The 23831-nt window shown below is 44.9% G+C and overlaps 1 protein-coding gene across 1 annotated transcript in view; it reads left to right on the forward strand.

The window, feature by feature from the left end:
- Positions 1-23053, forward strand: part of FAT4 (FAT atypical cadherin 4) — a 143529-nt gene extending 120476 nt beyond the window's left edge. Inside the window, exons 13-18 of the mRNA XM_066632882.1 lie at positions 689-774; positions 5769-5948; positions 8961-9085; positions 9686-9903; positions 11275-11536; positions 19060-23053. Coding sequence (XP_066488979.1) covers positions 689-774; positions 5769-5948; positions 8961-9085; positions 9686-9903; positions 11275-11536; positions 19060-20927 — 2739 coding nt within the window. The 3' untranslated portion in view covers positions 20928-23053. The remainder of the gene's footprint in view (positions 1-688; positions 775-5768; positions 5949-8960; positions 9086-9685; positions 9904-11274; positions 11537-19059) is intronic.
- The last annotated feature ends 778 nt before the right edge of the window (positions 23054-23831 follow it).

Genomic DNA, 23831 nt, shown 5'->3' on the forward strand with positions numbered 1-23831 from the left:
AAATTTGTGCTGGTGGTGGGAGGGAGGTAGGGAGGAAGAAGGATGGGACAAGGAGGGTGAGGAACAAGGGGGACATGTGAGGGAGGGGTTGGATCATGACCAGGAAGGGAGCGGTATCAGCGGCAGCAGTGCATACTTATATCCTATCCCCTTTCCTGACCTCAATTCCCCTACCAAGGTCCACGTGAACTTGCACCATGTATAGAGCTGGCACAGATTCAGGTTGTCCCATTGGGCCGATTAATAAAATTAAGTATGTTTGTTAACAAAAGTTATGTAAAAAATGTTCCCTTGCCCCACAGAGGCCACCAGTGGCCAAAACGTCCCCGTAGGATTCAGCAGGTTGCACATTGGCACAGCTGCATCACAGCATAGGGAGTTGCATAGGCTTGGGCTGCCCGGAACATAAAACTGTTTTACCTACTGTGGCTTTTCTGCATTCCAAATGCTGCCTCAATCTGATAGGAGTTGAAGGTATAGTTATAATGAATACAGAATATGAAAGTAAGATTGGAAGGTAGTTTATTTGTGAGCAATTTTCTTTCCCTTTCCCTAAAGAATTCTAGCAAAATAAATCACAAATGTTGGTTTTAACCCTTGTACCTTTTTGTAATAAACGTCATCAAAATTGAATAGGTGACATGCTAAGTACATCACTGCTAATCCTGAATTGATGACAATTTTGCAGGCAGCATCCTTGACTGTGGACTCCTGCTCAGAGGAACAGGAACCTGGCTACTGCACTGTTAGCAATGTGGCTGTATCTAGTGACTGGTAAAGAACATTTCACTTTTTTTTTGCAATTCTAGATTCCAAAAATACAACCTGGTCCACAAAGGCTATGACAAGGTTTGGAGTTGAACAGGGGCCTATTGATCCCATGGGTCCAAGGTATCTTAGGGATGATCCTATGCTGTGCCAGCAGTAAGCCTGCTGGGCCAGGGTTGAGGCCAGCAGCAGTTGGCACTGGGCTTCAGCACTGTGAAGACGTCACTGGAGCAGCTCCAGCAGTATGTCATCTCGCTGGTCAACAGTGAGGCTTTTGGGGGCAGGGGGGAAGCAGGGAGGGGGCAGAACCGGGCAGGAGAAGGGCAGGCTGAAGGGAGGACCAGCCCTGGAAGGGGCTGCCACCATATCCTGTGCCCCCTTCCAGGCCGGAAAGGGGCTTCCTTGGCACACGGCACAAGCTTCCTTGGTTTTGTGCCAGCTAAATAGCTGGTGCAGCTCCAAGGAGTCTCACTGGGGCTGCAGTGCCTTTATCCTGGGTAAGGGAACAAATGTTCCCTTATCCTGAGGAGACTCTGGCACATGCCCTGACCCCATAGGGTACAGCAGCAGCCACGTTGGCGCCCCTGCTACTCTGGACACCAGGGCAGCTTAGGATTGGGCTGCCCAGTCCTTTGACTCAGTTGGGTTGCTGATTAAGCTACTAGAGAGGCATAACTGCCATGATGTATTGACATTTTTCCCCCTCTTTTAGTTTAAAACAAAAGGAGAAAACAGAAGCACAGTGAGGAGAAGCCTTCAGTGAGAATACAGGTCACTGAAATAGCAACAGTACTGTTAAACAACCACTGACACTGCAGAACAAGCCGTCAGATGTTTAATCAGCCACAATTAGGCTCATTGGCAAAAATGCTATAACCTATTAAATAGATTAAATCAGTGTATGACTCACAAACTTCCAGAGGCCCCTTTGATCTGAGAACAAAGGGAACTCCATGTTTTCGATGATAGAAGTTTTTAGCCATTTTGAATAATAATCTCTATCAAACATAATCAGCTGGTGGCCTTGTGGCCAGATGTGGCCTACAAATCAAATGTGTACAGCTCTGCTGAATCGTGCCAAACGTTGTTCAAGTTATGGTAAAAAAAAATACATAAATCCCAGTTTTAGTCACACGGAAAAGAAATGTGTTTGCAATCGTATGAGGCTGAGATACCTCAAACTTTAATTTGGCATCTCTGTCCATGGCAGAACTACATGGTACAAAACACATGAAGCTGTGACCAAAGATGGCAGTCGTATATTTAGTTTCCCTTCCCTCTTCCATAACATTGTTCCTCAAGTCCTGATGTCATTGCAGTGTGTGCTTTCCTGCCTCCATCAGCACCAGCCAGTGATATGGAAGGAGCATGGAAACACTGAATAGACAAATTAGCCCTCCCTGTTCTGTGCACATCAGTTTCTTTTTGTATGATGCCTGGCAAGTTCAAATGCATTGGAAGGGCATGTGCCTAGAAGAGAGCAGAAACAGTGCCAGAGATTTGTCATAGGAGCAAAGCTACACTTTGTCTCAGTTAATCAAGCTAGGCACGTTAATGATCAAAACAAGAGAGAATATTATTACATAATATAAGGGAACATAAGAACAGCCCCACTGGATTAGGCCATAGGCCCATCTAGTCCAGCTTCCTATATCTCACAGCAGCCCACCAAATGCCCCGGGGAGCAGACCAGATAACAAGAGACCTCATCCTGGTGCCCTCCCTTGCATCTGGCATTCTGACATAGCCCATGTCTAAAATCAGGAGGTTGCACATATACATCATGGCTTGTAACCCATAATGGATTTTTCCTCCAGAAACTTGTCCTTTTAATGGCATCTAGGCCAGATGCCGTCACCGCATCCTGCGGCAAAGAGTTCCACAGACCAACCACATACTGAGTAAAGAAATATTTTCTTTTGTCTGTCCTAACCCTCCCAACACTCAATTTTAGTGGATGTCCCCTGGTTCTGGTGTTATGTGAGAGTGTAAAGAGCATCTCCCTATCCACTTTATCCTTCCCATGCATAATTTTGTATGTCTCAATCATGTCCCCCCTCAGGCACCTCTCTTCTAGGCTGAAGAGGCCCAAACGCTGTAGCTTTTCATCATAAGGATGGTGCCCCAGCCTAGTAATCATCTTAGTCGCTCTCTTTTGCACCTTTTCCATTTCCACTATGTCCTTTTTGAGATGTGGTGACCAGAACTGGACACAATACTCCAGGTGTGGCCTTACCATCGATTTGTACAACGGCTTTATAATATTAGCCGTTTTGTTCTCATATTATTAGCCGTTTTGTTATGATCCCAAGCATAGAATTGGCCTTCTTTACTGCCGCCGCACATTGGGTCGACACTTTCATCGACCTGTCCACCACCACCCCAAGATCTCTCTCCTGAACTGTCACAGACGGTTCAGAACCCATCAGCCTATATGGAAAGTTTTGATTTTTTTGCCCCAATATGCATGACTTTGCACTTACTTACATTGAAACACATAACAGACAAATAAGGAGTAAAATTTCAAGTAGGCATTTGCAAAAAAAAACCTTGGGTGATGGGGGGAGGCTAGATACAGTAGTTATTACACAGTGGCAAGTAGATAAAAGTCAAGCATTGAAAACAACTAGAAAGCTGATGCCACTTCCTAAACACAGTCCCTGATTTACTTACCCAGGCAATGGCACGCTATGGCACCTCTATCCCCAAAAGGTGGACTGGATCCCAAGAATGCACCAATCATGCTGTCAGGATTAAAAACCAAGAGCATTTTTTGGCTTAAACTTATATGCCCTTTGTTAAATGATATCACCATTGTACCTCTTTGGTCAATTCATGGTCCCTAGGCATCCTTAATTGACTGTGCAAGTGGGCAAGGGCACCCAAACTGGACTCATGACAGTTCCATTTGGAAGGCGCACCAAACCGTTCCCATCTGGGATGAAGGACCTTAATCTATAAGCAATAGGTTATGTGTAGGCTCCTAATGGTAGCAATCTAAAAATATTCATTAGCCCATTTTGAGATAATAAAGGCGGAAAACTAAATATTTTCACTGCAGCTGGAATTCAGCTTTCCAATTCTCCATCTCTCTAGTTTTAAGAACATAAGAAGAGCCCTGCTCAATCAGGCTCAGGGCCTGTCTAGTCCAGCTTCCTGAATCTCACAGCGGCCCACCAGATGCCTCAGGGAGTACACAAGACCACAAGATACTTGCATCTCGCTGTCACTCCCCTGCATCTGGCATTCTATTTGCCTTCACACACCCCAGCAAAGACACCAGTGACCAATTTTTAATGCATGAAACCTACTGAATACTCACTCGCCAGTCTGGGGTAGGTGAAAAAACAGGCATCCTTGACCAATTCGGATGACAGAAAAGAAATTCCTGCCCAGCCCTCATGATGAGCGACCAGCCAATCTCAGACTGTATATACCCATCATGGCTTGTAACCTGTGATGGAGTTTTCCTCAAGAAATCTGTCCAATTCCATTTTAACGGCATCTAAACCAGATGCCACCACCACATCCTTTGGCAAGGTGTTCCACAGTCTAATTACATGCTGGATTTAAAAACATTTTCTTTTCTCTATTCCAACTCTCCTGACACTCAATTTTAGTGGATGTCCCTTAGTTCTGGTGTTGTGTGAGAAGGAAAAGAACATCCCGTGGAATTATCCATCCCCTGAATAATTTTGTATGTCTCAAACATCTCCCCCCTCAGATGCCTCTTTTCTAGACTGAAGAGCCTCAAATGCTGCAGCCTTTCTTCATAAAGGAGATGTCCCAGCCCAGTAATCATTTTGGTCACTTTTTCTGCACCTTTTCTAGTTCCAGTATGTCCTTTTTAAGATGTGGAGTCCAGAACTGAACACAATCCCATACCATTGATTTGTACAATGGCATTATAATATTAGCTGTTTTATTCTCAATCACCTTTTTAATTATCCCTAGCATGGAATTGGCCTTCTTCAGTGCCACCGCACATTGGGTTGACATTTTCATTGAGCCGTTCACCAGCACCCCAAGATCTCTCTCCTGAGCTGTTGCAAACACCTCAGATCCCATTAGCCTATATGTGGCGTTTTGATTTTTTTGCCCCAATGTGCATTACTTTAAACTTACCTATATCGAAACACATCTGCCATTTTGCTTCCCATTCTCTCAGTTTAGAGAAATCATTCTGGAGCTCGTCACAATCCCTTCTGGTCTTTAGCACCCAGAAAAGTTTAGTGTCATCTGCAAACTTGGCCACCTCACTGCTTATCCCTGTCTCCAGGTCATTTAAGAACAAGTTGAAAAGCACCAGTCTCAGGACAAATCCCTGGAGCACATCACTTTTCACCTCTCTCCATTGTGAAAACAGCCCATTGACACCTACTCTCTGTTTCTTGGACCTCAACCAATTCTTAATCCATAAGGCTACCTGCCCTCTTATTCCCCAACTGTGAAGCAGCCTTTGGTGAGGGACCTTATCAAATGCCTTCTGAAAATCCAGATATATAATATCCATGGGTTCTCCTGCATTCACATGCCTGTTGACCTTCTTGACCTTCCCACATCCACATGTCTGTTGACCCTTCTTTGCAGAACACACTTCCGCTGGGCCTCTACTACTGTTGTTTTAAACAGCCTCTATGCACTTTGGAGGGATTGGACTCTTATTGTTATTGCTGTTTTTTTAAAAAAAATTTATTACAAATGCACTGCCTTAATTATAAAGAAACAACTTGTATCCAATATTTAAGTACACAATAAAATTAAATTCACATAGGTGAGATCTTCACATTTTTACTGATATTGACAGAAGCATAATGCGGTAGAATTGTCTGACTAATACTGACAGAAAATTCAGGATTTAATTCTCAAAAAGTTAGTCTGATTTGGTTGCCAAATACTTTAATTGTTGCCACTTAGAAGGATACTTGGTAGGTATTTATTGGACTATCCTTCTGTTATTATTACTCATTATTCTGTTATTTGCTTTGTTTCCATCCTAGGACTCTAGATGTACAACCAAACAGAGTCACCATTGGAGGTATCAGATCGCTTGAGCCAATAATTCAAAGGAAGGGACAGGTGGAAAGTCATGATTTTGTGGGCTGCATAATGGAATTTGCAGTCAATGGACGGCCTTTAGAACCCAGCCAGGCTTTGGCAGCTGAAGGAATCCTTGATCAGTATGTCATTTATACAATATCAGAATAAAAGGGGGGACATTGGCAATGAGCTCATTCTATTTTTTTTCATGGTCATTATACCTATGTATATACAGATACGTTATACATTAATAACTTGTAAGAAGATATGGATTAGGAGGAAGCATCTACATGCTGATTCTGTTCTTAGATTGGTCACTGTGCTGCAAAATCAATGTTCCTCCCCATTATAACATGCATTGAGAATGGCACGTGCTCTTTATTTCCACTTGTGAGAGCACTGGGTCTAGGAGTTATGGAAGTCACATAGGTGCTTTCACATAGGCACAGTTGTTACTTGTGGTGCTTTTGCACAGGTGCAATAGAGTTGGGCCAGCAAGATCCGGCTGTTTCAACTTCCATATGTTCTGACTTCTGGACAAGACTTCAGAACAGAACCAGTATGGAACTTGGAAACTTACTGTATTTCCAACCGTCTTTTAATGTATATGGGAGCGTGCATCCCCTAAGCCCAGTCTCAGTTGCATGGCTGTATCTGGACTGGAACCCTGAGCTGTCTTCCTCTTCGTGTCACTGAAGTGAGGTTTAACATGCACACAATTGATGGGAGGATTGCCCCTGAGAATATTTATTACTGTTGGAAAGAATTAGAACTTGGACAGAGTTCTAGCAACAATATAGTACAAAGCCTAGTTTCTTGTCTTAGAAAAGTGGAATGTAAAAATAAATGCCAATGTGTATCCCGCCTGATTTGACTTCATTGGTCAGAGTCAGTACATTAAATGCCCTTCTTACAATCCAAGTGTCTGTTATCTCACTTTGCCTCTCAAATATCAATGCATTTCCCCTGTACCATCTCCCCCTGTGAATGCTGTTTCAAAATGATTGATTTGCTGAACCTGTTATTTCTTCCATCCCGCTGTTTGAACCTAGAGAGGGAATCAGAGAATGTCCAGAATGGTTAGCTCATCCCTCCTCCTCCTTGCACAGTTCCAGCTTGTGGCATAAGATTTCCTAAAGCTCTACAGCCTAGAGATCAACATCAATTACATTTTCATAGACAGCCAAACGTTGGAACTTCACCAGTGAAGGATAGACATGTCTATAATTTTTGTATCTCTTGTCTACCAGGATTCTTTCTTTAATACGTTGGACAGTTTCATAGTGAAAAGTGGTTTCAGGCTTCCTTTCAGATTTGCTTGGCAGACAATAAAGTAAAAAATCAAACTGCTTTCAATTCAGTGTAGAGTTCAAGTTTATTCTACTCTGGTTACTTTCTGCATGATATTTGCAATGTGGTTAACTAAATGTTTCTGGAATTCCTTTTCACTCTTCATTTTAGCATTGTTCCGGGAGGGGGGGAACAGAGGCTCACAAGTGGCCAGTGTCTAGTGTGAAGCCATAAAACTGAAGATTATGTGGATTTCATTTGTTGTAAAAATGAAGCGTATGATTCTCATGCAGTGATTCTACATTATTTTAAGCAGCAGTGTACCAAGAGCATAATCTAAACCATCTGGGCATGTTCACATCCTAAAGTAAAAATTTTTATAAATAAGGACGCAATCTTATCCTGCGCTGGAACAGGCAAGCCAGGAGGCTTGCGCTGCATCCAACTTAAGATAGGGCTCCACAGTGGCTCTGCTGAAGGTAAGGGGAAACTGTTTCCCTTACCCCTGGGTAAGCCTCTGTAGCCCCTATGGGTCTCTTCAGACTTGTGCCAACTCCTGAGGTGGCACAAGTCCAAGAAGAGTGGAACGGCTTGAAGCTCGGGAACGGGGGTTGGGATCTGGCATAACAGCCAGATCTCGGCCCTGCCTCCCACTCCCGGGGCCACCCTCTGCCCGCCCTCCCCCTGCCTTGGAATGCCTCCCTCCTGCCTCCTCCCCGCCCATCTCAGAGCCTTGCGTCGGCTGAGCTCGGCTAACGCAAGGCTTGCCCCGCAAGTCGCCACAGAGGCTGGACACAGCCTCCACTTGCAAGCGTACCTCCATGCACTTGTGCAGCTTGCTCTAGAGGAGGTGCAAACATGCTTTACGGCACATTTGCCATCCTCCTAGGCTGCTGCAAGGGACTTGCGCCAGCCTAACTCATAGTTAGGATTGCACTGTAAAATAGTTAACGGGCAGCCCAATCCTAATTTGCACTGGAACAGGCAGGCTGACTGATCTGCAACATATCCAACACAGGTTAGGAGGTGGCTGTAGTGCAACTCGGAGTAAGAGGATATTTATCCCCTGATCTCATGACATGCACCAGCCACCACATGGGGCTACTTGGATCTGCACCAGCAAAATCTCCATTGCAAATCTGAGCAGCACAGTGTAACACTGAGCAAGCTGGGAGCGGGTTTAAGACCCAGGCTAAGGTGTAGATGCTTGTCTCACCTCCCGCCCAGGCCCAATCCTCCTACTAGCCCTTCATATTCTATCCCCCTTCCCAGCCTCGATCCACCTTCCTGGGTCCACTCAGACTGGTGCCTGCTAAAGTGCTAGTTGTAGGTCCAACTAGACCCAGCAGGGCAATGAGGGCTTACCTCCAGAAAAAAGGAGCAAATAATCCCTTACCTGGAAGTGACCTCTGGGACTGCCCCCTCTCCACAGGATGCAGTGTGGGCCCCATTGGTTCAGCTGCATCGGACAGGGAGTTTCGATAGAATTGGGCTGTGAGTTTACCTCTGCTAAAGCGACTTGGTGTTATTTACAGCACTCATGAAAGAAAGATGGCTTGTCTTCTACTCTGTCTAAGCATAGGAGGAAACTACGTGAGGGCCCAGGGCGTGTGCTTCTTCTGAACCCTGCTGTTGCTTCTTTCCTTCAGTATGCAACATTCCAGTGCTTAGGCCCTTCTGACATTTTTTTTATCTTTTCAACCTTCCCTCTCAGCACCGTTAAACCTGGGAAAGAGTAGATTATTTCAAAAAATATGCTGAATTTGCATTTAGCTTCATAGATGTAAGCACAGCCAGGCTACATCAAATGTTTCTTGTTAATTAAGCATGCCCCTATGTAACTGCATAATTTATTTGTTTAGGTGTCCTAGACTGGAAGGAACTTGTGCTGTTAACCCTTGTCAACATGGAGGCACGTGTGTGGATTACTGGTCCTGGCAGCAGTGCCATTGCAAAGAAGGAATGACTGGAAAACACTGTGAAAAATGTAAATAGAGTGTCTCCCCCCTTCACTTTTAACCTATTTTTACATTCTTTGTTTTCTGCTCATGCATAGAAGAAATATGTTGTGACTGAATTCATTATAACATTTATGAACTGCACACATTTCCTCATTGCTGGATAACAGTCAACTTTTTTAAAAAAAATGATAGAAATCAGACAGTTTTCTGCGCATAACTTTCTAATTTTGATGGATTGACTTCTATATCGTCTACACTGACTGGTGACAGTTCTTCATGTTTTTAGAGGGGGGTGTTTCCACGTCCTACACAGAGAAGCCAGGGTTTAGACCAGAGGTTCCCAGACTTTTTCAACTAGGGGCTTCCTTGACTTACTGGGCCATTAGCTGCAGCTCCCCATTAGGGCTACAATCGGCTCCTACATTAGGGCTGTATAGGACAGTTTTTCATGAATATTCCATGGCTCCCTAGCTGGTTTCCACAGCTCCCTGAAGAGCCTCAGCTCACAGTTTGGGATCTATACTGGATTAAATCTTCTGCATACAAAGGATGTGCTCTACCACTGGTGAGAAGAACTATGGATGTTCCATGCTTGGTTTAAAAACAAAATTCCATTTTTATTCTAGATATTACTGCTGACACTGCCTTGTCATTAGAAGGGAAAGGTCACCTTGTCTACCATATGAGCCAGAATAGGAAGTGGGAGTACATGATGCGACAAAGCACTGGAAATACCATTTTGGAGCCCCAAATTATGAATAGTTTAGAAGTCAAATTCCGGACAAGGAGTGAAAGTGGAGTTTTAATTCATGTCCAGGAAAGCAGCAATTATACCACTGTGAAGGTAAGCCTGAGCTGATTTCATTGGGCTGCTTGCTATGAAACGGATGTCATCCCTTCTGTATTCACCCCAGTCTTTTTCTTTATAAATACCAGAGCGTTGACTAGAGCTGGGCACGACTCCAGGTATCAGAGAGACTGAATGATCTTGCTTCTAATCAACTTTGTCTAGACTCCAAGTACTGGCTATTTGAATGGCTGTCGGAAGAATGCTTGTTGCATATGTTCTTAATGAAATGTTGTATGCTACAGTGAAATATTTTCTATTAATTTTTTCCTGTTTGATCAGACCTGTAAAACATAACCACCAAGCTAAAATGAAGAACCTTATTTTTAAAAGCATCCTAGCACATAACCCAGCCCCCAAATCAATTAAGCCAAAGTTTGTGGCTACATTTCCTTGACTTCATTAGAGCTGTAGAGCAGATATAGGGCAGCTTGGAATATTTAAATGTCTTCCTGGTAGGGATTTTAAGAGTGTCCCTATGAAATAGTCAAATGGATTTGAAAGGAGTTAGCTGATATCTGTATGCTTTGCAACAGACAGCAATGGGTTCAGTTATTAGCAGTGATTCGCAGCTGAATCCTAACTAAGGGCTCAATCCTATCGGGCCCGTGCTGTGGTACACCCATACCATCGGCTCTAGGTGTTGTAAACATGCCATAAAGCACATCTGCAGCATCCAGTGAGAAGGAGTCACTGACACTAGCCCCACACCAGGTGGCGCTGGGCCTCAGTGCCAGAAAAAGGACACTGCAGGAGCAGCCGGCAATAAGTTCTGCCACCGCCCAGCAGTGAGGTATTTTGGGGCAGGAGGATGGTGGAACTGGGTGGGGGGAGAGGAGGATCAGGCCCAGGAGGGGCAGAGAAGACGGCAGCCTCTGCCACCATATCCTGTCCTCCCAGGCCAGGCAGCCCAACACAGGCTTCCTTGACTCTGTGCTTGCTCAAAGGTGGGCACAGAACCAAGGAGACCCATTGGCACTGCAGCAGTGTTACCTGGTGAAAGGGGACAAATGTTTCCTTCCTCTGGGAAGTCTCCCTGGCACCCATAGGATTCAGTGGCAGCCATTTTGGTGCCCCTGGAGCACAGAGCAACAAGCTGGATAGCACTGGGCTGCCCATCCCCATGCGGTGATGCTGCAGTACTAGCATGGACTACGCTGTATCCCACAGGAATTTTTGGCTACTGAAGTTCTCCTCAAGATAAGAGGATATTTGTTCCCTCGCCCGTGGCTAAGCCGCAGTAGCTGCCATGGATCAACTCAGACCCGCTCCAGCGATGTCAATTTCTATTACACTGTAACATGTTGCACTAAATGTAGTTATTTTAGGACTAGTCCTTTGTTACTATTTTTTTCTTCTTCTTTGTAGATAAAAGGTGGCAAAGTGCAGTATATTTCTGATGCTGGAATTGTTGGGAAGGTGGAAAGAAGCATGCCTGAAGTTTATGTCTCTGATGGTCATTGGCATTCTGTCTTCATTGGAAAAAATGGGACTTCCACTGTACTAACCGTTGACAAGACCCACAGCAGAGACATTCTGCATGCTACGCAAGAGTTTGGAGGACTAAACGTCCTTACAGTTTCTCTTGGTGGAATTCCAGCTAACCACGCTCCCAGAAGCAGTGATCCAGGTAAGAAGCAGAATCCACAGATCTAGGGCATGCTGGCGATGTGATGAATAGAATGGATAACTTCTGGGGTAGAAACATGATAAGCATCTCTCATTTAACAAAACTTTTGGGAAAGTACTAGATTAACCTATCTAAATATTAAATTAGGGTCTAAATGACCTTGCCTCAGAAAATGTACTGCATTGCTTCTGTTTTTCATTGATCTACTCTAAAAAAAATTCATCAGAGACTGTGTGCATCAGAGATTGAGATGGATGCATCTGGTCCAAAGCTGGACCAATATAACTATCAGCCCAAACGTGACTTAAGGACCGATCCAGAGCCCTGCACGCCAACTCGCTGCTGGTGTGCACTGTTGCAAATGTGCTGTAAGGCATGTTTGAGAGCCCTTATCATGGGCCCAGTGCCATAGCTAGCCCTGCTGGGCCAGCTCCAGCGCTGGGTCTGCATTCCCCCTCCCACCTGTCGCCCAGACCATCTGGCCGCGGAGAGGTGAGTGGGGTGAGGCAGGAGGGATGTGTTCCAGGCCAGGGGAAGGTGGGCAGAGGGCAGATGGATAGCGGGGAGCAGGTGTGGCAGGAGGAGGGAGCGGGGCGGGAGGAGGACAGAACCAATGGAGCTCAGCTCCACCAGATCCGTTTTGGACAACATAGTCCAACATGGGACTCAGGAGCCGCCGCAGAATCGAGTAGCCCCATTACAGGGCCCCTTCTCCAGAGGAGACAGCAGCGGCTGCCAGGGTGTTACGGCTGCCTTTTTGGCACTGCGGCAGCCCCACACTCCAGGCAGCTCAGGATAGGGATGTAAATCCCCTGCATCTCCATAGAGGATTTTCAGCTGCTAGAAGTTTCCTTGGGTTAGGGGGCATTTTTTCCCTTGCCCCGGGGTAAGCCCCAGCAGCCACCATGGGGCAACTTGGATCTGTACCAGCTCAATTGCTGCCTCAAGTCTGCATTTTTCTATTCAGAAGGAGAAGGCCCAAGAAGGTTGGGATTCTGCATGCACCGCCACTGATCCTGCTTCCCTGGCCTGATCTGCCTTCCTCCCTGTCAGCTCCCCATTATGCCCACCACTCCTCATTCCATCTCCCCCACCCCATTCAACGGCCTCCCTCCAACACCCTGTGTGGCTTACCAGCTCCAGTGGATGTCTGTGGGTCTGCCAGGGCACAAGAATCCTCTGCAGCCTTCACACCAGCAGGTGCACTGAATTCGTTGGCAGAGGTTGCTTTACAACAGCCTAAAAGCAGCCTCTGCCAGTATAACACTCATTACGATGGCGGGGGAAGGGGTTATGATTGGGGCATAAGATCATTTCATTCTGTCAGAGGTCGGGCCCTTGTCCGACCCCTGCCTTTCCTGGCTGCAGGCCAGAGGCAGAACTGCCTGGCCATAGAGCCACCACCACCTCTCCAGCTGACCAGGTAAGACGTAGGGCAGCTGGGTGGGAGAGACGTCCCCCCAGGGCTCACCTGACCTGAGCAGTGAGCAGGGCCTAGTCACCATTAACCACCAAAGAGAAGGGAAACAGGCCAGGCTCAGGGCCCCTTTAAGCCTAGAGAGGGAGGGAGGAGCCGAGGGTGTGGCTGGGGAGGATAAAAGCAGGGAGGCCTGTGATGACAGGCAGTTCTGGAGAAGCCCCTGCCTGAAGACCAAGGGCCTCAGGTCTTGCCTCCAGGGAGGAGGACAAGGGTGTCGTGAACCCCATCCCCCTGGCTTGGTCTGAGACTTCCCCTGCAAAGAACCCCAGGGAGGTGGACATCCCACCCAGGGGTCCCATGAGCCCATCCAGTCGACCCTCGGCACCCTGCCAGATGACACCCTGAGACCCCCCCCATTTTCGGGGCACCCCTCACACATTCTATAGCTCCGGGTTCCAGTTGTTGAATACCTAGAATCAGATACATTGGTTCAAATGCTCACACAGTTTCTGAGTACTCCAGTGACATGAGACACTACTAGCAGTTATGCCACAGCCTTCAGTTGTCAAATGTGGAAAAGAATACCACATGCAGCACAATCCAGTCTTGCACTGGAACAGGCAGGCCAGAAGACCTGCACTATATCAAGCACAAGATTGGAACCTGAAGTGGCTCAGATGGAGGCAAGGGGAAACTCTTCCCCTTACCCCCGGTAAGCCACCACCATCCCAGTGGGTCTCCTCAGACTTGCTTCCCAGTCCCACCTTCCGATCCCCGCCTGCCCCCGGGACCACCTGCCATCTTCTCCCCCCACTCCAAAACGCCTCCCTCCTGCCTCTTCCCTGCCTCCTCACTGCCCTCCCCAGACCCTTGCATAGCTGAGCTCAGCTGATGCGATCCTCCCTGCCTGAGTTGACATGGAGGCTGGATTCTCCCTCCGCAAGCCAGCATGCGTTCCTGCGCCAGCCCAGCCAACTCTTGAGAAGGTGCAAACATGCTTTATGCCATGTTTGCAACCCTCCTGGGCCGACGCAAGGGACTGTGCCGACCTAAGATGCAGTCAGGATTGTGCCCTTAAGAACATTAATGCTGTTCTCACCCAGGTAGGGATGACAGATGTCCCCACAGTTTGCAGTCCTGATGGACGTTGGGACCATCTAGTGCATCTTTATTAGCAGCAAGTTCTTAGGCAATGGGAGCAAACACTGTGCTGTTTATCCAGCCCAGGTTATCACTTAGGCTGTGAGATGCAGCCTACTGTGTTGTGCTGTCACTGCAAAAGCAGCTTGTTAGGATCTTAAAAAGGAGAACCATTAAAATAATACATCTTTAAAAAAAAAAATTAAGTCCACAGTTTAGGTGTTGGTATTCTTACTTAGAATTAAAGAAAAAAAAAGCCACAGTGGAAGTGAATTTCACAGCTAAGCAGTAAGGAGTGATGATTTAGAGAGTTCTTTATGCTATGAATCTGTCTAACTTAAAGGATTATCACCAGATAGAGTAACCTTGCCTGTTGTAAGTTCACACTTCACATTTTTTACTATGTCCAATGAAAACAATGAAATCCACATCGCCTTGGTTGGTATGAGATGTGGTGTGAGTGAAATCACATATATGGCATTCCTCCTTTTTGCCCTATGGCTTCTTCAAGATGGTGCAGTCAAAATTGTAGCTTGTGCATTAATAGGAAATGTGCAGCACAGGTGGGAGGAAAAGGAAGTTTCCTAGTAATGGCTGATATAGAAGTTACCAAATTACAGGATTCTGGAACTGTACACTCCAAATTCTTTTTTTCACACAGTGTTTCCTTAATACTGGATTACTGTGCCAAAACTGTATAAAGGGGCGGTATAAAACTCTGTGTGAACTGAGATGTTCAAAAATATCAGAAAGACAACGATAGCTGAAATAATTATGCTTGGGTAACAATTGGGCGGGAGGTCTGGTCTAGAGGGCAGAGCCTTCGTTAGCCCAAAGATAACATCAGAAGGTCGCCAATTCAAGGACACCAGCAGCTCCCTGAACGGCTGAGAATGGCAAGACCTTGAAGCAGCTGACAAGCCCAGCTGAGTGATTCCACCTGCTCTTGGTGTGAGCAAGAAGCATCTTGGCTGCCCTCCATGTGAGAGACGGAGCTGCTTGTCAGCCTGCGTGGGAGAACCGGAGGCCAGAAGTGAGACCAAACCAGGAAGATCCATTCTGAAATGTTGTTGATTCTTGAAAGAGAGAACCTCTGTGTTTGTGAAAATCCCCTTGAGGGATTTAGAAATGCCTGCCTATGTAAACTGCCTTGAATAAAGTCAGAGGAGTAATCCGATGACCAGAAAGGCAGTATATAAATACCTTGTTGTTGTTGTTGTTGTTGTTATTGTTAATTTCAGGAATGTGCAAGAAGTGGAGCAAAAGTATGAAATACCAAAAAAAAGTTGCCCTGAACAGTTACTCCCTTTCATATTACAAGAGTAGTAGCTATCTTTAGATTGGACTGCTGGTCCCCAATGGTCTTTGAAATACCTTCTGAAACTGGGAGATTTAGTGTTACTTAATTTTATTCATAGACTGAAAAGAAAACATCTGCTTTTCAACTCGCAATTAATTTTTCAACTTCATATGAATTGTGAAGGAGATTTATGCATAGCTTTATCTTGCTGCGTGAGATATAATTTCTATCACAAGCTCATTTGGTAGCTTGACAAATTCAGTTAGAATCTTCAGCTATAGATATTTTAAAAACAACAGAAAAATGTCTTCTGCATTTTAGAAAAAGTACTTTTCATTCAAGACATCCATTCTTTCAAAAAGTGTATTATTGTAAGTATACTGTTACTATAAAAGACTTGCAGTGCAGTCCTATTCGTATCTACTCAGAAGTAAACTCTATTGAGTTCAGGAAAACTTACGGACCAATCCTAAAATCATCCAGTGCCATAAATATACTGTAAAGCATGTTACAGCACTCATTAAGTAAGGAGCACTGACACTGGCCCGCACCAGTCAGGCACTAGGCTCACCACTGGCAGGAAGAGGACATGCTGCTGCCGGGGCTAAGTGCAACTGCTGGGAGGCAGTGCAGCCTCTGGGGGGTGGGTAAGGGTGGGGGGGAGGCACCATGGTAAGAAGGTTGTGGAATCAACGAAGCTCTGCTCCACCATATCATGATCTCAGTGTCGGCCTGGAAGTCCCGACACGGAGTCTCTCAAGTCTGCGCCAGCGAAATAGCTAGCACAGACTTGAGAAGCCCCATTGCAGGTCTTGGAGCTTTCCCCAGGTGAAGGGGACTAAAGTCCCCTTCTCCCAAGGAGACCTCCAGCTGCTTCCTGTCACCTACTGAATACAGCAGTAGCTGCTTTGGCACCACTGCTCCAGCAGATGCTGTTTAGCTCAGGGCTGGGCTGCCCCTCTCAGTTAAGGGTACTGTATATAGGATTGCGGTCCTTAATGTATTTCCAGGGTAAACATACAGGTCTTGTATGGATCATGAGCTTAGTTGTCCATGTGTAAATAAATCCCATAAGGCATAACAGAACCTTGTTTTTCCCTCTGTCACCCATAATCATGGCTTTTATGTAGGCATCCTGAAACAGTCTGGCTTATTGCATGGATAAGGATGGAGGACCAGTGTCCCCTCTCTACTGTGTCGATAGAGGGCACAACCCTGATCCACTTGCATGCAGGTGCTCTGTGCATGGTGGACTGGTTTGAGGCCACCATACTTAAAATGTTTCTTTTCCTAGTAACGATTTTTCAGAATAACGTTTAAGAATCAGTCTGGGTACTGACACTCTGCATATATTATTAAGGGTATATTTATGTGGGTATCTATCTTTTCAATAGTATGGCTTTTGATAAAGAAGATAGACTCAGAAATTTCGTTTGTGGAAACCATTCTAGCAAAGATTTAATGAAACTCAAGCTCTAGTCTCTAAGCAACTTGGGCAGTAATATCCAGACTCACTTGGAAATAAGTTCCATCTAACCCCCAAAATACGTATAGGATTGGGCAGTTGACCTGAAACACTCCTGTTGAAATAAATGACACTGTCTCTTTATTTGCAGTTAGACACAACCATAGCCTGAACACTCTTACTTTTCAAACATGTACTCACCAACCTCGATGATATCAAATGGGGAAAAAAAAAATTAAGCACTTGGTTGGTAGGTCAAAATACATTTTCATGTTTTCAGGCTACCATCACAAAAATCTCCAGCTGAATTTCAAAGTTCAGATGTAATCTGGTCAGTAGCTGACAGAAATGTGTCTGTTTGCAAGGGGCCTTTGTAGCCTAAAGGTTTTTTCTTTTCATCTCAGTTTTGATTCTGAGTTTTTGATGGCAGTCAGCTATTAAGCAGTGAATGTGCATTAAGGTCTGTCATCTGTTGCTAAATGTGAAGAAAGTTTTAGAAACTTTTTAGAAACTGAAAGTTTTAGAAAGTTTTAGAAAATTTTGAAATTTTCTGCTTGAAAATTCAGGTGACATCAATGGACCTTGTGGTAAAACAATCACAAAAACACCCCAAGGTAGGACTGAAGTCAAGTCATTTCAAACCACATTTCAAAAGTGGGAGAGATTTATGGCCCAATCCTATTTCCAGCCGCCACGCTACAGTACAGCAGCATCAAAATGGCCACCACTATATCCTGTGCAGCCAGGGAAGTAGTGTGGAGCCTACTGTGTGGAGCATTGTAGTAGTGTGGAACCCTGTGTGGAGCCTCAACAGCCCTGATGGGTTTACATGGCGCTGCACCAGTTATTATACAATAATACAAAATTTAGCCAGCTATTTAGCTGGCACAAAACTGAGGAACCTGTGTCAGGCTCTGAGGCCCAGGAGAAGGTCTAGGATTCAGCGGCAGCTTCTCCGTCCATCCCTGCCCCCCTCTCAGATTGGAACCACTCCCAGGCCACTGTCCCCCACCCAGTTTCACTCCCTCTCTGCCTTCCCCCACTCAGAAACGCCTTCCCACTGCTTGGCAGTCTACTCACTGCCGCGTGCTCCAGCTGAACCTGCTATTGACACATAGGCCTAGTGTCCACTGGCACTGGCATCTCCACCTGCACCTCTCCCTTCCCGGCCGCTGCAACATACCTTATGGCACTTTTGCAATGGCCATTGCCAGGGAAGCACACAACCCTTTGGCACTGCCCTGGCATAAGAACAGGCTGCCCAGCACATGCTTTCCACTACTACTGAACAATGCTTAATTTAGCTGGATTGTGCTTAACTTCCCAATCCTATCCCGCGCAATTGGCGCTGATGCAGTTGCGCTGTTGGAGCATGTGTTGTATCCAGTGTGGAGGATGATCAATAGGCCTGCCAGATGTAAGTATTTTTCTACTTACATCTGTGTAGGCCTCCTGGTGGCCTGTGGGTCTCCTTGGACATCAGCTATATATAGCACCTAATTGGGGGCAAATCTCAGTGGCAGTGACGTCCCTCAGATCCAGTGCTCTCCTGCTGGGCCTGACATATCCCCTGCGCCCTAACAGATCTGTGCCAGCAAAAGTGCTGTCAGATCTGAGCAGACCCATAGGGTTTTCTTTACTTACCTCTCCTGAATGGACTGGGCCCCTGTTGGCACACAAGGACTTGGCAGAAGCTGCACTGGCAACCCTAAATCCTGCTCACTAGCCAGGGATAAGATGGCCTGTAAGATTGTTCTTTCTCCACAATGCTTGACCAATAATGGTTTAAAAAGCACGCTTATCAGCCATTTTTGAGCAAATGGGCTGTGAACCAGAGAGCCAAGAAATAGCACATTTGAATTTTACCTCTGTTTTTACTATTGTAACAATCCAAGTGTATTTTTCAGAGGCTAAAATTTTTTTTTTTTAAGTCAAGCACTAGTAAATGCTAAAGTTTGAGCCTGTCTCTTATGTATGTCATGCTGCCAGTTTGCTACACAAGCACTCCTGCCCAAGGTCCACGAACATGAATCAGGCTTGTGTAGCAACCATGCTTGGTGAACTGTGCATTTATTTAATCCTATGTTGTAGAGATAATCAGAGCTGGCACTTATTTTGGTTTCCAAAAAAATTAAGTGAGCTCTTGTTAGACAAACTAAGCTCTGACGACATCACTGTTGTTCTTTCTGTTTTCCTAGATTTTGATGGTTGCATTGCCTATCTGAAGTATGGCGAAGCGAGTCTTCCCTTCACTGGAAAGCACAGCCTTGCAACGATATCCAAAACAGACCCGTCTGTGAAGATTGGCTGCCGAGGGCCCAACATCTGTGCCAGCAATCCATGCTGGGGAGAACTGATGTGCATTAACCAGTGGCATACATATAAATGCATTCCTCCTGGAGCCTGTGCCTCTAACCCCTGTCAGAATGGTGGCAGCTGTGAACCTGGAGAAAGGGCTGGATTTACCTGCAGCTGCCCTGAAGCTTACACTGGAAGAACGTGTGAGATCTTGGTGGCTTGTATTGGTGTCATATGCACCCAGGGACACATGTGCAAAGGAGGAATAAATGGAGGCCATATATGTGTCCCTCAGCCTTACCCAGCCGAACTCTCCTTGCCGCTATGGGCTGTTCCTGCCATTGTTGGCAGCTGTGCAACCGTCTTGGCTTTACTTGTGCTCAGCCTGATCCTGTGCAATCAGTGCAAAGGAAAGAAGGCAAAAGTGCCAAAAGAAGAGAAGAAAACGAAGGAAAAGAAAAAGAAGGGGAGTGAGAATGATGCTTTTGATGACCCTGATAATATTCCCCCCTATGGTGATGATATGACTATCAGGAAGCAGCCCGAAGGGAACCCTAAGCCAGACATAATTGAAAGAGAAAATCCTTACCTCATCTTTGACGAGACGGACATACCGCACAACATGGAGACCATCCCGAGTGCCCCTTTGGCTTCCCCTGAACCAGAGATTGAACACTATGACATTGACAATGCAAGCAGCATTGCACCTTCAGATGCAGACATTGTTCAGCACTACAAGCAGTTCCGGAGTCACACTCCCAAATTCTCTATCCAAAGACACAGTCCGTTAGGGTTTGCGAGGCAGTCACCTATGCCTCTGGGAGCAAGCAGTTTAACTTACCAGCCTTCATATGGTCAAGGCCTGAGGACAAATTCCTTAAGCCATTCTGCCTGCCCTACACCCAACCATCTTTCTCGTCATAGCCCTGCTCCGTTTTCCAAATCATCAACTTTCTACAGAAACAGCCCGGCAAGGGAAATGCATCTTTCAATAAGAGAAGGGAGCTCTTTGGAAATGCACAGTGAAGCATGCCAAACAGGTATTTTTAATTATCCCACTAGACTAGGGAGAAGAAGCAAGAGTCCTCAGATGATGGCAACCCATAGTTCCAGGCCGGGAAGCCGTCTAAAGCAGCCAATAGGTCAGATTCCCCTGGAGAGTGGTCCTCCTGTCGGGCTTTCCATTGAAGAGGTGGAGAGGCTCAACACCCCACGCCCTAGAAATCCAAGCATCTGCAGTGCTGATCATGGAAGGTCTTCTTCTGAAGAGGACTGCAGAAGGCCACTTTCAAGAACAAGGAATCCAGCTGATGGTATTCCAGCTCCAGAATCATCATCTGACAGTGATTCTCATGACTCTTTCACATGTTCTGAGATGGAGTATGACAGGGACAAGCCCATGGTGTATTCCTCTAGGATGCCCAAATTATCTCAAGTTAATGAATCAGATGCAGATGATGAAGATAATTATGGTGCTAGGCTGAAGCCTAGGAGATACCCTGGCCGCAGAGGTGAGGGTGGTGGGCCAGTAGGTGCCCAAGTGACTGCTCCTAGCATTAATGACAATACATCACCTTTAAAACTTGGGCAACAAGGAAGCAACTTCAACTGGGACAATCTTTTGAACTGGGGCCCAGGGTTTGGACATTATGTGGATGTTTTTAAAGATTTGGCGTCCCTTCCAGAAAAGACAGCAGCAAATGTAAATGAAGAAGGCAAAAGTGGTACAATGGAACCAAAAGAGGGGGAAGCGGAACAGTACGTATAGAACTTCATACAGACATTGTTAAAATGCGAAAGCATAGGATGCTCAAGCCATTCTATCGTTGTAGATAAGAGAAGGGCAGACATTGCTTTTACCCAGGGCCAGTGGTAAGAAGGACGCATTTTAAAATAAATCACCATTATGCTGCTGAAAAGGACAAATACATTTTTTTTTAATTTAATTGGGATTGGTTGAATTTGTTTTATCCTGCATGCGTTATATTTCCAACCAAGATATTTGGCATGCAGCATTTGGGAAGATTTTTTTCTATGTACCTTGTTTGGTTTGTGATTTTTAAATTAATAATGAGCTGTTCTGAAGAAAAAATGGACACAAAATGTTTATTGTGGAGAGTGTGTGTTTGTATCCAGTTTTAATAAGTTCTGAAATTCACGGGAACAAGTATTTTTATTTTTTATTGGGAGATGTTTGAAGCAATTCTGCAGAGGCTGGATGAAGGAACAATGTGATCAGGTTCTCTTGGAAAATGTCCCTATTTCCTGCGTTTGCTCAGATCTGGAAACTTTAAGGAACGATAAGCTTGGGTGATTGCTGTATTATCTTTCTCAATACAATGGGTGCTAGAACCAGCTCAAGCTCATCAGCACTTTAGGATTTTGTTATTTTTGACAAGGTTGTGTGAGAACTTCTGAATCATGGATCCTTATTTTCCCCCAACCGGCATTATGTCTAGCTAGTAATGAAACTTATGGACATTGTCAAATTGAATGAACCATAGAAGTTGTAGAACTGGTAGTGTGGATGAGTGCAAAGTGAGGTTAGAAAACAGAATCCCCGTATTGTAATGTGATCTCAACTTGATTCTGTATGGTTTATAATATAATCCTATCCCCCACTGCCCTATGCAATGCAGCCATGCTACGAGAGCATGCGCTGCATGATAATTTGGAGGAGAGGGGTTCAACTATACAGCCCAGAAGAGGTAAGTAAAAATATTTTTTACTTACCTCTCTGTAAGCCACCTGGCCATCAGTGGGTCTCCTCAGATCTATGTCATTTATTTTCTGGTGTATGTTTGAGGAAGGGCAGGAGGTATGTCCGGCCAGAAAAATGAGGATAGGATCTGCATGTGCTAGTGCTATCAAGATCCACCCTCTCCCACTTGTGGAACTCTTCCTGTCCTGATCCTCCCCTGATCCTCCCCCTCCCTCCCACAAATCACCCCACCTCCCCCTAACCTGCTCTGGTGCAGCATCTGGGAGCTGCTGGAGCACGCACAGGGCCTCCAGCCATTTGTGCCAGTGGTTCCGCAGTGCACAACGGCGGTGCACCTTTTACAATGCAATAAGGAGACTTATGACAGCAGATCATGAGATCTGCCATCGTGAGCCTTCAGTGAGATTGGGCTGCAAGCAAATCATTCAGTGAGTGTGTTTCCATTCTGCCATCTGTAAAAATGGGAGGAAGTTGTTATAAAAGTGTGAACTGACTCCACGGGGGGCCATTGTGATGACTGCTTGCCTACAAAAAGTTTGAAAAAAGCCATAAAGCACTATAATGAGTATTCTTGTGGTTATTGTTGTAAGCACTGCCTTGCCTACAGAACCTAGGAGTGACCTTTTTTGGCGACATCACAGAATTTTCTACAACTGAAGCTTTTGAAATTGAAGTAAATATTTATTGGAAATAAAAATTATTGCACTCTTTTGGAATGGAGGACCTCTTTTAAAAATCAATTCTGTACTGAGTTACAGATCCTTAAGTATGACCCATGCACAAATAGCATCAGTTATGAATGGTACATGCATGTACAACTTTCTAAGTATTTTAAAGAGAAAAGTAGCAACGTATACCTGGATGTTCCACTCAAAACCGACATGATCCCCATGTGTTTTGTACTCGGGTATCTTTACTTAAGTACAAAACATATCCTAAATTAGGACCATGAAACAAAGGGAAACTCCTAGATTCACTCATAGCAAGCGACTGTTTGTTGTAAATTATCTCCTTTTAAATTTGCTTTGTGTAAAAAAAAAAGTTCCTGTTTCCCTGCAGCTCTAAGATCTGTTTGTATTGTGTAAAAAAAAAAAAAGAAGTGGGAGGTTTTTTTTGTTTTTTATAATTTTTGAGGTTGTTTTTATTTTGTTTTTTTTTAGCTAAACTCTGTTTTTGGTATCAATATTTTCCTATACTGAATAGTTTTCTTACTTTCAGGGAAAGTAAGAAAAATACTTTTTTTTTTACATTTGTTACTTATGTAACATTCATATTTTCACATTTTGATAAAATTGTAACATACCGTATGCTTTCTACGTGTAAATGCAAATAATAGAATTAAAATATTTATTTAAAATGTATAGTGTGCATCTTACAAACAATGTATTATGCCTCAACAGCTGCCTAACCTGTTTCCTTTTCTATGGTCAGCTTTCTTTTTCTCCCAGAAAACAGGTTCTTAGTAATAAGACTTTAGAAAAGGTGATCTAGAATGGATTTTTGTGCTGCTTGGTTTTAGTGCCAAAGCATCTAACAATAGAAAATTAAAAACATAAAAATACACCACAATATAATAACCATACAAAATACAAAAGGCAATTTTTTTTTTCCAAAAAGTCCACTCCAAACTCAGTGCCAAACAGAGCTCAGAACATCCATCAAGGCACCATGGGACAGATGCCTTTAGAAGGCCAGCAAATAGCTCCCAAAGTCAAGGTGTCACCACAGACAAAGCTTTATCCCATGTGTTTTTCAGCCAAACTTTGACTGGCTTGCACCATGGCTTGTGTTTTTACCACCTCACAAGCAATAATGTTGGGCTCCAAATGTGACATTCTGGGAGTGTTTTCCTGGTGATATTTGGCTGTATATTCTCCGTTTGTGTGGTCCACTTGCCTGGGATTTATGAAATATGTGCCATTAACTTTTTGGAGTTCAGCTCTAGCAGCT

The sequence above is a fragment of the Tiliqua scincoides genome, chromosome 6 (assembly GCF_035046505.1).
Source record: "Tiliqua scincoides isolate rTilSci1 chromosome 6, rTilSci1.hap2, whole genome shotgun sequence".
NCBI classification, from domain to species: domain Eukaryota; kingdom Metazoa; phylum Chordata; class Lepidosauria; order Squamata; family Scincidae; genus Tiliqua; species Tiliqua scincoides.